This window comes from Pleurodeles waltl, chromosome 1_1 (genome assembly GCF_031143425.1).
Source record: "Pleurodeles waltl isolate 20211129_DDA chromosome 1_1, aPleWal1.hap1.20221129, whole genome shotgun sequence".
NCBI classification, from domain to species: Eukaryota; Metazoa; Chordata; class Amphibia; order Caudata; family Salamandridae; genus Pleurodeles; species Pleurodeles waltl.
Genome location: NC_090436.1, coordinates 791015544 through 791033429, shown reverse-complemented (window position 1 = coordinate 791033429; position 17886 = coordinate 791015544). Strand labels below are relative to the sequence as shown.

The window sequence follows — 17886 nt, the reverse complement described above, 5'->3', positions numbered from 1 at the left end:
CAGGAGGCAATTCCAGCCCCCATCCTTGTCTAGTGTTATACGTTGTCTTTCGTGCCTAACAGTGACAGTGTGCTATTGCTGTTTTCTCAGGAATCGCCACTGTTTCCAGCTGGACCCACAAGAGCGTGTCCTGTGTATGTAAGTACTATTCTTGTTTGTGCTCTAGGGTCCAGAGACAGAATCACTTCTGCTGCCTCCTTTCTATGGGGCTGGCAGGGTGACTATCTGTAAGAGCAAACTGTACAGAGGCATTGAGATTCCCTGTCAATGTGGGAGGTTCTGCGCCTTACTCTGTGTACAACCCCAGCGTGTTTGTCCATTAGTAATCTGTTACCTGTTTGTTCACACAAGGGTTGCTCTGCTTTTACTTTCCTGTGCCTGTTCATAGCTGTCCTTTCCGTGTATGCCTTTAGCTGCTCTTCTTCCCCAGTATACTACCTCTTTAGGATATTCGGTGACCTCAAGGGGTGTCCCTACCAGAGTCCTGATCAGACCCGCCCGAAACCGTGACAGAATGCACGAACCAAAAATGTCAAGCTCCCCAGGCAGTAAAGGCACACACAGACCTAAAATGTTTTCCTGTCATGTTAAGACACCCCTTTCTAAACCTATACATTCTCTGAAGACCTCTAAAAAAGACCTTAGTTTAAAGGATAGACTTGTTAAAGAAAATCAAAGATTGCAAATTCAGTACTACATTGCGTGGCTTGCTGATCCATCAATGTTCAACTATTATCATATCTGTGATTATGACCCCCAATCCCTGTCTGTAGAAGAATTACAAAGAAATAATGAATTTTTGGAGATTCTATTGCCTCAAACAGGGGAGAATGTTCCTAACAGTGAAAGAGCTCTTGCTACCTCTGCACAAGACACTTACTCTCAAGAAAGACTGGTTAATTCCTTGCCTCATGCTAGTGCATCCCAAGTTCACCTCCAGGACTCTGCCAAAACAAAGAACCCTGACACTGTTCAAGAAGCCACACTAGGGAGTCCCTTGTTTTCTGTTGAGTGCTTCAGCACATCTAGGCCAGTTTCTCAGAATTCTAAGTGCAGTGCTGACTCTTATAAAGACCTATCAGTCCCTCAGAGCTTTCAAGTCAGCAGGCTAGACCCTGTATATAAGGGATTAGTAAAAACTGTGGGATTCCTTAGTGCAACTCAAATGGCTTGTGCTCCTCCCAAATTAGATGACAGTACATCAGTCTCAATTCCTAAGTGTTGTGCTGACTCGTGTAAGGATCTACCAGTCCCTCGGTGCTTTCAAGTCAGCAGGATAGAACCTGCATCAAAGGGATCAGTAAAGACTATGGGATTCCATAGTTCAACTCAAAATGCTTGTGCTCTTCCCAAACTGGATGATAACACACCGGTCTCAATCCCTAAAAGCTCTGCTAAACCCTTTTCTATTCTGTGTGGGTTTGATAACAATATGGACATAAACACCCTAAAAGAGCAGTTTTGGCAGATTAAAAGGCAGATATTGGACTTCTATGACGAATATGTTGTAATATACACAAGAAATCGTGCACGTGGGCTCTTTTCATCAATGCATATTTCACTGTTGCCAGAACCAGATATTCTGTTTATCTGTAAGGTAGAAGAAGTAACAGAGCAGCTGATGGAAACTACTGCAAGGCAATTTGAAAACCTGAAAAAAGAAAATGATCACCAGCTTTGGCTCAAAGAACAGTATGCTACCTCATGTGCCTCTCCAAAGACTACTATAGAGCATATTGTCCCTTCTATTACTGACAGTCAAAAGACAGCTCCAGTTATAAATATATCAGCCTCTTCTTCAGACTCTCTCTCAGCTTGTAGTTCTCCAGAGAATATCCCAGTACAGTTGACTGAATCTCAGACATCTCTGAGAGATTTGACACCTCTTGATTCAAAGGATGGATCAGAGTCTTCAGAAGGAGTTGTCTCAGCCCCTCTATCAGAACAAATAAAGCCAAAGGACGAAGAGAGTTCTGACTCCAATAGCTGCACCTTAAGAAACCAAGATATGACTTTACTGGAGATTAATGGCAAGTTGTGCAACAGTGTTGAAGAGTCTGAATCTAGTGATGACAGTGGTTCCTGCCTTGCCGTGAACAAACCTGTAGATAGTGCTGTTCAAATAGCCCACACACCAGAATTTTCAGACTGTGGGGATACTCCTGCCCTTTCAAACAATATCATAGCATTTTCAGATAATGAAGAGACAGTTACTGTTTCAAGTGAACTAATGGATTTTTCTGACCATGAAGAAATACCCGCAATTACTAAGAATGTAATGGACTTCTCAGAAAGTTTAAAAATCTCTTCTGTGTCAAAGCAAACCATGGAGAATTCAGACAAGGAAGAAAGCCAGCAATCTGAAACTGAACAGCCTGTCATAAGAAATGAAAGCCTTCTCCTAGAACTGGACACAGTTGCAGCCTCAACCACTGATCCTGACCTGCTGATCCCTGCCAATGTGTATCCTGTTTCCAGCTCCACGATTAGTGAAGACAAGATCTCTGAGCTACTGGTATCTGATCTTGATGTGAAACCAGCCACACCAATGTCACCTGCTGTGTCCCTGAAACTAAAGACTCCTAAAAACCAGCAATCTGAAAACGAAGCTCAAGTACTGAAAGATGTAATATTTCCCACTGAAACTAAAGACTTGAATTTGAATCTTGTATTCGAAGATCTGATGATAAGTACTGTTCTTAGTGTTTTATTGCAAGAAACCCTCATCAATTCAAAGGCTAGAGATGAAAATGTAGGTAACAGTGTAAAGGTGATTTCTGAAGAGACTCCAGTTCTATTTCTTTCCAAAGAACAACCTTTCAATGTTAACAGAGTTGAAGATGAACTACCTGTAGTAGAAACGCCTTGCAAAGAAACCATTTCTGATACCACGAACACACCAAAGAGCACTTGCAATGAAGAAATCCCAGTCTTGTCTGAAGATCACCCTAAAGAATTAGTTTGTGGACCTTCTACATTCTCAGATGTCAATCCAGTTTCTAAAGACATGAAAACTCCTGTTGCTCCTGAATTTGATACTCCAAAGTCATCCAAGATGAAAGATAATTCTGACTTTTTCATGTTTACCTTGAGAACACCAGTTACCCATGTCTCCCAAGTCTCTATGCTTTGCAAGCCTCAGACCACAATCAATGCAAATACTGCTGCAGAGACAGACATTTCCTGCTTGTCAGAAGGTGTTACAGACCTGACAGTTACTAATACACAAATCAGTTCCTCCAAAGAAGAAAGTATTGAACAGGAAACTAATGTCATAAAGAATACCGCCCATAATGCCATTCCAGATCTCCTTGCTCCTGAATCCACTTCACCAGAAACCAACTCCATGCACTCCTCCCGTATCACTCAAACAATAAAGAGGAAAGACATCGGAGCCCATATGGGTATTAATACATGCTTTGCTCATTGGATGATTCATCTGTGGCAGGACTGTAAACTTATCAACCAAGGTTGGTGTTGGATTTTCTTGCTTTGGCTTTTCCTCTTCAACTTTTTTCAGCCAAAGGATCGCCTTCTCTTCTTGAGCGGACTGGTGGGAGGGGGTATACTGTTACGACTCGGTCGTCACATTTCCAGGGGGCGCTGTAACGGGACTGTCAGAAGCCTAAGAATCACCTTGAACACCTATCTAGAGTCCCTTGCTGACCCCTGTTTGTTTCTCTTTTCTCTATGGTACACTTGTATAGTACTACATTTGCTTCTTGGGACTGCAAATCCCATAATGCACAGCTTGGTAGTCAGGAAAACCCAGATTCTGTTTCCCATTGTTTTCAATGGGAGAAGTCCAGTTGCTCCTTTTCACTGGATCCTCTCCTCCAGGACTTGCAAGTGTCCGAAACTACACACACCTGAAACCTCTCCTGTGCAGCCCAGCTTGGAACTGCTTATAAGCAGCCATTTCCTCAAGCTCCCTGTCGTGCATTGGAGTTCGAATCCTTTGTGTTACAGACCCCTTGTCGGATGGTGTTCCAGTTTTGTTCCTGTGCTGTTCCAGCTTGATCCTGTTTCCTGTTTCTCTGCCCTGCTCCTGATTGTTCCAGCCAGAGTCTGCTCCCTACTTCTTAGCCTTGTGCCTGTTTGTTTCTTACAAAGCCTGCTCCCTGTTTCTCTGCCCTGCTCCTGCCTTGTTTCAGCCTGAACCTTCTCTCTGTTTCCCAGTCCTGTGTACTGCTCATTTCCTACTCCCTGTATTCCAGTCCTGTCCTTGCCTGTTCCAGCCAGAGCCTGTTCTCAGTTTCCCAGTCCTGTCTCTGTTTGCCCCAGCCAGAAGTTTGCGCCCTGTTTTCAAGTCCTAGTCCCGCCTGTGCTTCAGCCTGAGCCTGTTCCTAATTCTTGCCTCTACCTCTTTGTTTGTTCCCTTCTGTTTCTGTTTCTTCTTGGTTCTTTGTGTCTGGTAAGTGTTCTATCAGTCTTCACCAGTGTATAAGTGTCCTCCTTTGTACTGGGGTTGGCTCCTGGTTTCCAGGAGGCAATTCCAGCCCCCATCCTTGTCTAGTGTTATATGTTGTCTTTCGTACCTAACAGTGACAGTGTGCTATTGCTGTTTTCTCAGGAATCGCCACTGTGTTTCCAGCTGGACCCACAAGAGCGTGTCCTGTGTATGTAAGTACTATCCTTGTTTGTGCTCTAGGGTCCAGAGACAGAATCACTTCTGCTGCCTCCTTTCTATGGGGCTGGCAGGGTGACTATCTGTAAGAGCAAACTGTACAGAGGCATTGAGATTCCCTGTCACTGTGGGAGGTTCTGCGCCTTACTCTGTGTACAACCCCAGCGTGTTTGTCCATTAGTAATCTGTTACCTGTTTGTTCACACAAGGGTTGCTCTGCTTTTACTTTCCTGTGCCTGTTCATAGCTGTCCTTTCCGTGTATGCCTTTAGCTGCTCTTCTTCCCCAGTATACTACCTCTTTAGGATATTCGGTGACCTCAAGGGGTGTCCCTACCAGAGTCCTGATCAGACCCGCCCGAAACCGTGACATCTGCACTCAATTACATCATCTATATGCAACATGTAGCAGTGCTGACGAGTCATCCTGTCTATTTGTTATACCTTTCACTGCATTGTTTTGAATATTTAATATTTTGAGAAGTAAACTAGGATCATGTGATATCAACAGGTAGTTCTGACCAATACACAGTAATTTAAGATACATTTTTAGATCTTACAATATTTCAGACTCCCCCCCCCCAATGCACTTACCTTCCTGTAGATGGCAAAAATAGTCCCGATGGATGCCAAGCAGTCTATGTTAGAGGAGCCATCGAGTGGATCAAAGCAGACAACATATTTACCCTGTGCAGAAACAAAACCATTGTTATTATAACACATGGACTTGCTTTGATATCAGTCACGTGTCAGTGGAAATACTATAATCTTCTTGCGCAAAAGGAATTCAGTAAACAGAATCCAGGAAAGAAAGCAATGATGCGTTATTGCACCTCCCCTCCAAGTTATCACTTTGGCAATGACCATTCCTAAAAGTCTTCAATCCATTGGAGATGGAAGGTGAGGTGTGAGGATTAGCAGTAGTGATGTTGACTGCTAACTAATCATACACAACCCAGACAGTTCACTCTCCCCTTTTATGTCACTATTCTTTTTCCTCTATTTTCCTTCACAATCCTCTCCAAGTTGCAACGTGAACCATTACTCAGTACCATATATACTTTCCCATATTCTGTGCCTCATATGTATGGTTGCGGAAGAGCTAGCTCATCCTTATTGCTATACACTCGTTTTCTCACAATGACAACACCAACTACCATGTACGTGACCCTCACATGCATCCAATCACAGTAAGATTCCTTTTACCCCAGCGGTTTGCCTTTCACTCGTTTCTTAGAGATACCCAAGTCAGTTACAAAACTACTACCCCTAACTAGCCAGACCAGACTTGTCGATATTGTCTACATTCATCATGGCTAAATGACTCACCCCACTAGTTGAATGGTCCATATTGTGGTTTGATAACAATATTTCCCCTCTGAAACCATTGAGCAAGGCCATCCATTCAGCTTCACCAACTGCAGACTGTCTACTTGTACTCTAGGCCAAACCATTGACTCTAGGATTAAGCAAAGTCATACGTTTATACGGGGAGTCATTGCCAGCAGTAGGGGGATACGGACTCTAACCCCCAGCACCACATGCGGAGGTGGAGGCCACATGACAGCAGCTACATGCCTGGATGCACTCTAAAAAGGACATTCTTGCCCCGTGGCGTGGGAGTCATTGCCAGCAGTAGGGAAGAGAGGACCTCCAAATCCCAGCATCACACGCGGCGGTAGAAGTCACATGACAGCAGCTATGCACTTGGAGGCGCACTAAAAAGATCATTCTTGCCCTGTGCCTCGGGAATCATTGCCGGTAGTGAGGAGGATAGTAACTCCAACCCCCAGTACCACATGTGGAGGCACAGCAGCATGACAACAGCTACGTGCCTGGAGGCGCACTAAAAAAGTAATTCTTACCCCACAGCACGGGAGTCATTGCCAGCAGTAGGGGGAAGAACTCCAACCCCCAGCACCACATGCGGAGGGGGAGGCCACATGACAGCAGCTACGTACCTGGAGGCGCACTAAAAAGGAAATATTTGCCCTGTGGTGCAGGAGTCATTGCCAGCAGTAGCTGGCAGAGGAACTCCAACCTCCAGCACCCCACACAGTGGCAGAGGCGCATGACAACAGCTACATGCCTGGAGGTGGGCATTCCAGGCATGTCATTCTTGCCCTGCGACGTGGGAGTCATTGCCAGCAGTACAGGGAGAGGAACTCCAACCCCCAGCACCACACGTGACAGCAGGGCCGTGCCTGGGCAAAGATCAGGCCAAGAGCGGGCCCATCTGCGCCCGTCCACGGCCGAATAAGGCTGGCTTGGGCTACTCCTTTTAGCCTTTGCTCCACCCTGTCCTGTAATATATGGGCTGGGGTCGAGGTTCCGGAAGCAGCATGATCCTGTAGACAGTGTGGCATCGGGAAGCCAACTTAGGTGGTAGTCTTTTTTGATTAGCCCTAACTGTTTATACGGTAGGGTTGCCGTCACATTTGCAGTCCTCAATTCTGCGCTCGGTGTACTCCTGTGGGGAGGAAAGCATGGCCAAGCGCAAAAATACACAGATGGCATCTATTTGTAACTCCACGTTGGATGGCTTCCTCCAAAGAGCAGTGGGAGTAATCTCTAAAGAGATCGAGTTGGCAGAGAGAAGGCTCTCTCTGTCTTCTTTGTCTCCAACCCGAGTACCTGATCAAAACATAAATGAGAAGCTGGGGGTTGTGGGGCAAACGGGTTGCCAGAATCGTGGGTAGCCCAACTAACAGTACTGCTTACCCCTTTGGTTGTCTGTGACACCTCTCACAATGCCAATTGCTCCCACTCTCTGGTTTTAACTAAGGGTGACATAGTAATCTCAAAAGCCAACGACGGGAAAAAGAAAAGAGCTGAGATTGTCACAAGATCTAAAAAGTAAAGGTTACTGCCCATAATAATGATGCGGTCCTGTTCAGAAGCCAATGGTTACCAGATTACCAGCTGGGTGTTGGGGGAGTAGTATTCCCACAGGAGGAGTTCTATTCCAATATTGGAAGTTTGATTAACAATCTTTTGAAGCCAATTATGACCTCTTTGGGGAAGATTCAGGACCAGCTTAGCCGACTAACCAATAACATAGTTAAGACCCAACCACGGAAGTCAATTATGGGAAATTGTTTGAACTCTCTGCCTGGCCAGGTTCATACAGACGATATACTAGAAGCAGGGGGTGGTGTAGTTCTTCTGACAAATGCACACACTAAGGTGATTCATGTGCCCTCCACTCAATTAATTCCTACTAGCATTTCTAATAATAATGCGTCTGTTATGCTTCCTAGAGAGAGGTCAGACAGTTCCATGGGTTCACAGCAGAGGGTGCAACATGATTCTATACGCAGGTCGGCAAACTTGATGGATTATCCAAATGTGATTCCCCCGACTAAACCTAAGGGTGCGTCTGACTGTTTATATCTCCCCCCGAGAGCACCCCATCTACCTTGGTTCTCATTGGTGATCCGTCCCTGAAAACAAACAGGCATGAGATTTGTAGGAGCTTGATGAATTAAGCAGTGTTTTGGTGTGCAAGGAAATCTAACTGTAACCCATGAGTAACCAATGATCTTATAATGGCTATAGAGTCGGCTGGGTTATCCCTATGCTAAAATCCATTGAAGGGGACTGTGTTGTCCTAAATTTTGAAGACCCCAAGAGTGTTCTTGTTCTACTATCATGCTTGAGTTTTCTGAATTCAAGGAATAGTGAAATAAAGGCACATCCTCTGGGCTTTTTCTATCCCCCCCCAAGGGTTTATTTTCTAACAGAAGTCAACACAAGCCTTAGGGCCTCATAAACTCCTTAGACCCTCTTTTAGGTCGGTCTGGCCAGCATCGTATGTACATCCCAACAGCTATGATGCCCTATCGGGTCTGTCAGATAATGACTGATGCCCAGTGCAGCAGCAGATGCTAGAATCAGAGTGCTCGTCTGATATTAGAGAGACCTTCCCTAACTGCCATATTTTCATTTCTACAACTTGCAATGGTAATCGAGATTTTACTAAGGGTACGAGGGCTTTGGTCAATGATTGTGGTCTTTATCATGGAATACTGCAGGGGTCCGGGATACATTTGTGAATGATGACTGGGTTAACTACATTAACAAATTTGACGTTATATGTTGGCAGGAAACTTGGGTTACTAATTCTGTTGCATTAAATGGATATACATCTTACTGTTCAACCGCAACACCATCGCTGTCTGGGAGAGGGAAGGGTGATCTGGTTATTTTTATATCATGTACGATAGGTAATCCTAAAACTAAGGTAGAAGCAATGTCCTCCTATTTTCTAATACTACACCTACAAATGGCCACTGTGTTAAACATGATTATGTGGGCAGGGAATTTTAATATTATTAAATGCCGTTTTAGTAGAGAATGTATTTGTGGCTTCACCAATGTATTTGGGGCAGTTACAGGTCACTTTACACATTCTGTTTATGGGGAAGCTATAAATAAATTGATCTTGTCCTACCATCTAATAGACGCATTGGACATAAACGTCCAGAATCTTCCTACCTTTACAGGTAGAGATGAAGGTAGTGTAATTGGTATTATACTTTTATCACCTGATTTAGTGTGCAGTTTGGGACATTTTGAAGTACTCCCCTTACCTTTTAGTGATCACAATCCAATCTATTTACAGCTGGTTTACGGCTGGTTATTAATCCAAGTCATAGTACGGAAGAGGAAGCTAGGGTGCCCAATAGTTATACCCCAAATAATTATATTTTATGGTGCCTGTCACCGGAGAGGCCGCCGGAAGAAATGATGGTGAGCTTTAAAAAAATTAGTACCGCCATTGCATACAATTTAGTCTCAGGTAAACCCCTCAAAGAGCGCCAAGGGAAATCCTGGTTTAGCCATGAGTGCATGATTACACTCAAATCCCTTAAAAAAGCTACAGCTCAAAAGTCTTGCAATCTGGAGGATATAAATAGAATCAGATGGACTTACATGCAATCCATAGTCAAGAGGCAACAAGAAGTTAGAAGTAAGGCCCGCAATTGCCTTGAAAGAGCAGCAAACCTAAAAGACCATAAACTTTTCTGGGAGATTGTTAATCACCCCTTTTTTTTACAGATCTCCCATCAGACGGTATTGAGTGCCATATTGGTAACCAGGAATGGATGGATCATTTTACTGACCAAGGATTGGCTAGCTGACTTTGTTGACTATGCAGCAGTTGTGAAAGCAATGCAGTGCACAGCTAATGGTAAGGTCCTGGGTCTGGATGGGGTCTCAATAGATCTTTATACACATAACATAGACTTTTAGGCACCACTGGTGACTATTGTTTTGAGGGAGGTGGTCAAGGGAAACCTCATGGATTCATGGCAGGAGTCTGTCATAGTCCTTATTTTTAAAAAGGGTGACCATAATTTGCCTTTTGTTACCACCAATTTTATTATTAGATTCCAAAGCTAAGATCTTAGGGCAGCTAATTTTAGATAATATAGAGCCAGGGGCTGAATCATCTTCTTTTTCCCCATTACAGTATGGTTTTAGACCCTGCACAGTAGAGCCAGCTCTCAATTTGAATCTCATTTGGGGGAAGCACATCAAAGCCATGAGAGGTTCTACTCACATGGCTTTTATGGACCTCTCCTGTGCTTTTGATCTAGTGGATCGTGAGGCTCTTTTGGAATTAATGGGACACGCAGGGGTTGATCAACCGTTGCTAGATATACTCAAACGGCTCCTTGCGAATACACCTACAAAGGTCCGTTATACACTTTCTGGGGACTTTACAAAGATGATTGGGGTGTTTAAAGGTGTGAGACACAGCTGTATTCTAACTCCTTTTTTGTTTCTGCTACACATCAACTTTTTAGGCACTTTTTTAGAATCATACACCCATGATGTGCCCCGTGTTGGTGCATAGGCTGTTCCGGTTCTTTTATATGCAGACAACACCGTTTTAATGGGATTAACAGATAACAGCTTGCAAAAACTATTACATGGCTTTAATTACTTTATGATAAAAACTAAAGCTTAAAGTTAATCATCAGAAATTATTTGTAATGGTTAGTGGGCCGAAAAACACTAAGGGGCATATTTATACTATGTTTGCGCTGAATGTGCGTCAAAAATGTTGACGCACTTTCAGCGCAAACCTTGCCCCATATTTATACTTTGACGCCCGACCCCGCGGACGTCAAAAATCTTCTGTGTGCGTCATTTTTTGGATGCGGGAAACCGCCTTGCATTAATGACATGCAAGGTAGGCATTCCTGGCCAAAAAATGACTTTAGGGCCTGTGCGCCTTATTTATACTCCTGCGTCATTTTGACGCACAGGAGGAGGTGGGCCTTAAAAAACAGCACCCAGCCTGGTGTGCGCCGTTTTTTAAGGCCTGGGTGAGGGCAGGCGTCAAGGGACCTGTGGGCTCCCTTCCATGGTCTCTGACCATGGAAGCAGTCCAGAGGTGCCATTCCCTGCCCCCAGGGACACCCCCTGCCCCCCACCCCTGGAGGACACCCATGGATGGGGGGACCCATCCCAGGTAAGTTAAGGTAAGTATAATTTTTAAAGTGGCATAGGGGGACCGAATTTGGGCTCCCCTACATGCCACTGTGCCCAATGACCATGCCCAGGGGACAGAAGTCCCCTGGGCAGGCCATTGGGCAAGGGGCATGACTCCTGTCTTTGCTAAGACAGGAGTCATTTCAATGGGGATTGTGCGTCAAAAAATGGCGCAAGTCCAGTTTGAGCCATGATTTTTGACTCAAACTTGACTTGCACCATTTTTTGACGCACAACGCCCATTTTCCCCTACGCTGGCGCTGCCTGGTTTGAGTCTTTTTTTTTTTTACACTGACCAGCCCACAGCGCCGGCTAACCTCAATCCTTAAATAAGGCGCCCGCATGGCGCGTAGGAATGGCGTTAGCCAGCGGTAACATTTTTGACGCAAACCAGCGCTGGCGCTGGTTTGCCTCAAAAAGTATAAATATGGGCCAAAAACTAAAAGTTTTTATATTGGAGGAATTCCGATGAAGAGCATACCCTTTTTCAGCCATCTGGGTATCCTGTTTGAGGCGAATGGCTCATGGGAGAGGCTGGTTGCTCAAAGAGCAGGTACAATGGGGCAGCCTGTGATCTGATTTTTAGATTTGCCCATAGGCTAAGTTGCAAGCCAGTTAGGGAGATGTTGCAGCTATACAGGAACAAATGCCTTTTGATTGGTGTGTATGGAGCAGGCTTTTGGGGCTGTGCCTCATCAAGGAAGCTGCAGGTTGTTGAGAAAAAGGTTTTATGTCACCTCTTAGCATTGCCACAAAGCACAGCAAGTTTTATTACCCATGTTGAATTGGGAATGTTTTTTTTTTAAAGATTTCACGGGTATGGCTCCTTTGTTACTATAAATTACATTGTGGAGGCCCCCAGGCCTGTTTTTTCCCAGGAAGTGATAGCAGACTCTTTAGGACTAGACAACGCCCATGCCATTACCTGGCTGGGGTATGTGAAGTCTAATCTTTATAGTTTTAGTCTGAATACTCTTTATGACTCTCCAGAGGGAATATGTTCCAAAATAAAAGATAGAGTTAAAAGGTGCTTTTCCTCCCATAAAGAGGAAGAGCGAATTGTAAAGTGCCTTAATATGTTGTCTGTCCTAAGTTATATGTAGATTTTTAATGTGTCTGGTTTCAATTTTTATTTATCTTGGCCAACTAATACTCAACACAGGTTTTATTTGATACATTTAAGGTTTAATACAGTGCATAACCTTGTTGCTTTTCCCGCTGCCGACTCAAGAGTAACTTTTTTTTCTCATTGCCCATGCAACAATCTCTCGTTACAATCTACTGTGCATTTTATCTTGTTCTTTAACCTGTATTCTTCATTTAGGGCTCAGTTTATTTGTCCATTTTTAAAGCACAAGCTCTTTAGGTCACATATAGACGGTCTTAGGTATCTGCAGTCTGCAATATCCCCAGAGATTTTCTTTGCTGCTTTACATTTCATTAGCGCTGCTATAAAACTATGGACATTTTATGATGTCTGGATCATCAAGGTTGTTTTATCATGATTTATTCTTATGTGCTGTTCGATGTATTTTATTTAACCTGTACTGGCTTGGGGGTCGACTTTGAAGTTTGTTTTGTAAACTCCTAATCTGTGTAAATATTGTTGTGATATATTTTATTCTACCTTTTTAATTTACAATATTGAAAGGATGTTTTTATTCTGTGTACTTTTATGGTCAGATTTAAACCGAATAAAGATCTATTAACTGAAATGAACATTTCTATATCAAATTACTCAACATTACCTGTCACAAGGTCATCTCTACAACCACAACACTCTTTCTAAAAAAGCTTACAACACATTCTGTAGACACCTCCCTGGCATGCTCCCCGCCTGGCAATGTTAAATGATCTTCATCACTACCAAAGCATAGCAAAATTCTTTTACCAAAACCTCAAATAGATCCACAAATGTAAGCCCCATTTTGCACCATGAATTGACCAGACACTCTGACAGATCAAGAGCTGGTACTCCCTTTTGCTTGCACATCTTCACTTCTCCCACATGCTTTACACTTTATTACAACATCCCCAAATTCTAATTCCATCCCAGGCTCCCAATATAGCTTAAATAACCACTTGGCTATACTTTTTTAACAATATGTCCTTTGTGTGCGAAACCTTATAATCTCACCTGTATCACCTGTGTCAGTACTAGCACTCTCCTTAAACTTAGAGTTCTAGCACTTAATTCTCACCTTGATCTGCCCATGGTTAAAGAATTTTAAGTTTTGAAAAACTTCTCATGTGCTAGCTCCTGTTCACCTCTCCATCTGCAATGAAAATACCTCTCAACATGTGTACAATTCCTACTCTCTTCTTAGTCTCACTGCACCCTACCATTGCCTTTTCCACCACATGAATGTGGAACCAATCAAACATTCACCCCCAGTCACAGATCTGGGTTAAATCCATCAATTATTTTGCTCACCATGCCACCTCAGTTTGGACCCAGCCATATGCAAATCATTCTTGACCCTATTTCCCATTGGAACAGTCCAGCCCGAACTGCCAGGCCAGGTCCTCCCTGGACCGGAAACAAGCATCCTGTGACCAGTTTCTGGGTATCACCCTTCATCAGCCATGCTAGCTTGAATCCAATGGCAGAGTGAGCCCGGGAACCATCTCTGGACATACCCGGAGCACTTATGGCGACAAAAGCAAAGGAACACAAAAGATGGACGGAATGCGGAACCAATCAAACATTCACCCCCACTCACATATCTGGGTTAAATCCATCAATTCTTTTGCTCTCCATGTCACCCCAGTTTGCCCTCTCATACGCCAGCATTGGGAATTCCATATAATATCTTTAAGCTGTAATTCCTGATCTGAGAGGACTAGCTGCGTCATGTTTTGTACCATTGGGATGGTAATAATACATTCTCTATACTGGTAAAGTCGCATTTATTGTTTTTATTTTAGAAATGCCACTTTTAGAAAAGTGGACATTTCTCAGCACTCTCTGCCCTGTGTGCCTACAGCCTATCTCCAATACACATCTGGCTGAGGTTAGGTGACAGTTACACTTGTGCATTCCTTTCAGACACCCCCAACACAGGATACTCAGCTACATCTGCATTCATCTGCAAACTAATGGGTCTTTCTGAAGAGGAAATTGGGAAAGGTTCATACTTACATCTCACAGGGTAGTGACCAGAGTCCGCACAAATGTGCTGATTAACCCCCATTGATAGTCTGAAGCTGAGGCTGAGCTGAAAGGGGGGCCTGTGCAATTCTCAGAAATCCTTTGTATTCCTCCCTCACACCAAAGGTACTTTCTAGTATAAGTACTGGCCTCTTGACCCACTAAGACAGTGCGCTTCTGGACCCAAGAAGACTCTGCTGAAGTAAAGACTACTGTGTGCCAGGATCGCCACTCTGCCAGAATTGACTGTGCCAAACTGTTGCTCTGCCCTCTTATGCTGCCTTGCTGCCTGCTAATCTCTGCCCTGCAACCCAAGAACCAACAACCACCCCTAGAGTGTCTCCAAGGGCTTGCTGGCTTGCCCCCTGCTCTTCTCCAAGATCTCAGGGACATTAAAGACCTTGTAAGCTAGGCTAAAGACCTGCGCACCCCTTCGTGGAAACACTGTGCCGCCCCAGCGCCTGGGATCCAGTGCTTTGTATTGTACTCTGCACAGCTTTGCAACTCTCCCATTCTCCTGAGGGGTTGTTCTGGTTGGTGAACTCTGAGGACAGGAGAGCCAACTTGACTACTGAAGCGGTGGACACTTGTGCTGCTTGCAGAAGTGATGCTGGGAGCCCTGAGCTCACCAGTGTGAGCCCAGTGCCAGTTGAGAGAATGCTCTGTTTCCCAGCACAGGCATGCCCTGACTAGAGACCGGACAGACCGCTGCATGTCACAGCCACCTCTACCCCAGCCTGAGGAGTCAGCCGATGGTGTTCGCAAAGTACCAAATGCATGCATCTGATATGGACGGGCCCCCGCCTTGCAATGAATGGCCCAGCCAACCATTGCTCGACTGTTCCCTGAGATTACCTGGAGACGAACCAGTGCGCTCTCCGTGCTGGTGTTACAGTGTTCTCCGCAGCAGCCACTTCAATCCCATGCTTTCTGTGGAGTTCCCAGCAGAACCCTATTCCTTATAAGAGGGGTGCACAAACTGAACTGATCCACAGACCTCCACTACGCCCCTCGCATCCAAGGGCCCTCTTGTTCCTCTCAAGGTCAGGTGAGTCCCAACGATACAGCGCCGCACTCACGCAACTGACCCCGTACAGGAGCCTGATCTCTCAGGCCAATCCCAAGCCGCCTTGACAATTGATTCTGATTCCAATCCTCATAACATATTCCCCAAGGTACCATAAAGGCTCTAACATGAGCCCTGTTTCAAGCACAGTTTTGATGCATGGTGAAGTGAATATTATTCAATATCCTGACTGGAATTTTACTGTTTTGATCTTGAACTCCGCAAATAAAAAAACCTGTGCAGAGTATTTTTGTGGTGTTTTCACTGTTGTTACTGCGTGAGTGTTGCACAAATACTTTACACATTACTTTCTAGGTTAAGCCTTCCTGCTCTGTGCCAAGCTACCAAAGAGTGATCACAGGTTAATTTAGGTTGTGTAGCTAACTTACCCTGCCTAGAATTGTGGTCCCTACTTAGACAGGGTGCATACCACTGCCAACTAGAGACCTGATTTCTAACATTCTGCCTGGAAATTTCCCCTACATGCCAAGGTTTTGAGGTGTGGGTGAACATTGGAAACATAGGGATCTGCTTCCACTCATCCCAATAAGTACTTCTGAAAATAATGGACATTTCTGGGATTGGAGGCTGATAATCAATCTCCGGACTATGGAAATGTCACCATACTTGTGCTAGAGTCACCCATAAAGACATTAGAGAGAGGAGTGAATTAATCCATTTAGCCCACCTAACACCAAGAACAAGAAAGGAACAGCCAGAGGAGAAAAGAAACTGTTTCAAAGAAAAATTAAGTAGAAGTGAAATTTCAGATGGACAGCTGGGGTACTCTGAGTGACAGGGCAGGAAACACGAGAAACCTACTGAGGGTGTGATTCCTACAGTGAATAGGACAGAGAATAAAAAGTGCTCCTGGATGCTTTGTGTATAGGCCTTCATGCTGGCAGGCATGGGAGGTTAATGTGGGGGGGTCATGTGGGGAAAAGCACTGATGTATCCAAGAAGAATGGTAAACCCCTGTGGATTTTTTCAGCAATGCAGAAGAGGTCCTAAAATGGAAAGTGCCGATAAAGGCACAATAGAGAACTCCTTGCGGGTACACGAATTATCAAAGGGTCTCTGACACTGAGAAAATGAGGAAAAAGTGTGACATCCTTAATCTGGGTGTAGCGCAGCATTGGTAAATCTAGAAGGACAGCAGAGGGCAGTAATCAGAGTGTAGGAACAAGGAGAGGGAGCAAAACACAAAGAAAATAGGTAAATTAATCACTGAAAGAATATTGAGATGTTCTCAGGCCCAGTCATTAACTGTGCTAACTACGTGGCTGTCAGAAGCAGCCAGAAATGGAAGGAATAAGATTGCAGGCCGCATGCCAAAGTTCAGAAGGAATCTGCATTAAACAGCAGATGGAGTAGCAAGAATGGTGTACAAAGACAGAAAGGGGCTGGTTGCACTAGGTGTGTGGCCTTGGAATCATGTGGGTGAAGCCTGGTATAGCAGCTGCAGTGCCTGGCTTTCCCTTTAACACATGTCCTGAGTGGCCTTGGAGGGAGATGTGGGAACCTCTAGGAGCCCTGTTTACAGTCTGTAGTTTCCATTCCTTGCCCATCTCCTTATTCTTCAGCAGCAAATGAGAGGCTGTAGAGGGGCTAAAGGTGTCCTAAATATCCAACGCTGTTATGTCACTGGAGGTCAGATGGTTCTGATGACACATCCACCACCCCTTGATTCACTATCAATGCTGGGGGGGATAAGTCAATCATGGAGCGAACAGGACTACAGAGGTTACTTGGAATAGGCAACATTGTAACCGGTGGCAGTTCTGCAAAATGAGTCAGAGTAAGTTGTTCCCAGTGAACTAGTATATTATTAAAGGACTATTAATTTTTGTGTAAAAGTGAATAAATCTCTTCCATCTCCGCCTCCACTTCTGCTGCCCACTTTCCAAGAAGCTGAATGAGAGTGACAGGGTTAACTGAATTTTGAGGGAGCCCCTGTTTTGAGCCTTGTCGACTTGTGGAAAGTCAAAAGCGTCAGGCCTAAAGGGGAAATAACCTTCTAAGAAAGAGAAGCCAGAGACCAAATATGACGCTGGAGGCACTGACTGGAAGTGAATTACTGCCATGAAGCAAAACCACTTCTGTCTTTAGTGTACTTTCACCTGGGAGGAAGGAGATACTTGAACTAGGGATTCAGTTTTATTGCCCTAGACCTGTATATAATGATGCCTTGTTCAGACTTGTGTAAAAGCTTATGCTCTGCAGTATCCATGGCTACAGGTCAGCATCTGTGCCATGCGGTGGCCAGTGGATGAGTGTTGCCTTAGATCAGTGGCTCTCAATATTTTAACTTCTGTGGCCCCCACTTTATCATTCATGGAACCTGGGGACCCCCACTGAATCAATACTGGAATCCAGGGACTACCCTCCCCCCCTACTGAGTCATTAATAGAAGCCGGGGACCCTGGCCTAAACATTGTCAATGATTTGAACTGCAATACAATATAAAAAACTACAGAAACAAGTATTGATTAAACACATACACAAATGATAACACATGTTGTATAGTTTGCAGACAAATA

At 44.5% G+C, this 17886-nt stretch overlaps 1 protein-coding gene across 1 annotated transcript in view; it reads right to left on the bottom strand.

Annotated features, from left to right (window-relative positions):
- LOC138287567 (fructose-1,6-bisphosphatase isozyme 2) overlaps positions 1-17886 on the bottom strand; it is a 260398-nt gene that overhangs the window by 199772 nt on the left and 42740 nt on the right. The window contains exon 3 of the mRNA XM_069228127.1: positions 5220-5312. Coding sequence (XP_069084228.1) covers positions 5220-5312 — 93 coding nt within the window. The remainder of the gene's footprint in view (positions 1-5219; positions 5313-17886) is intronic.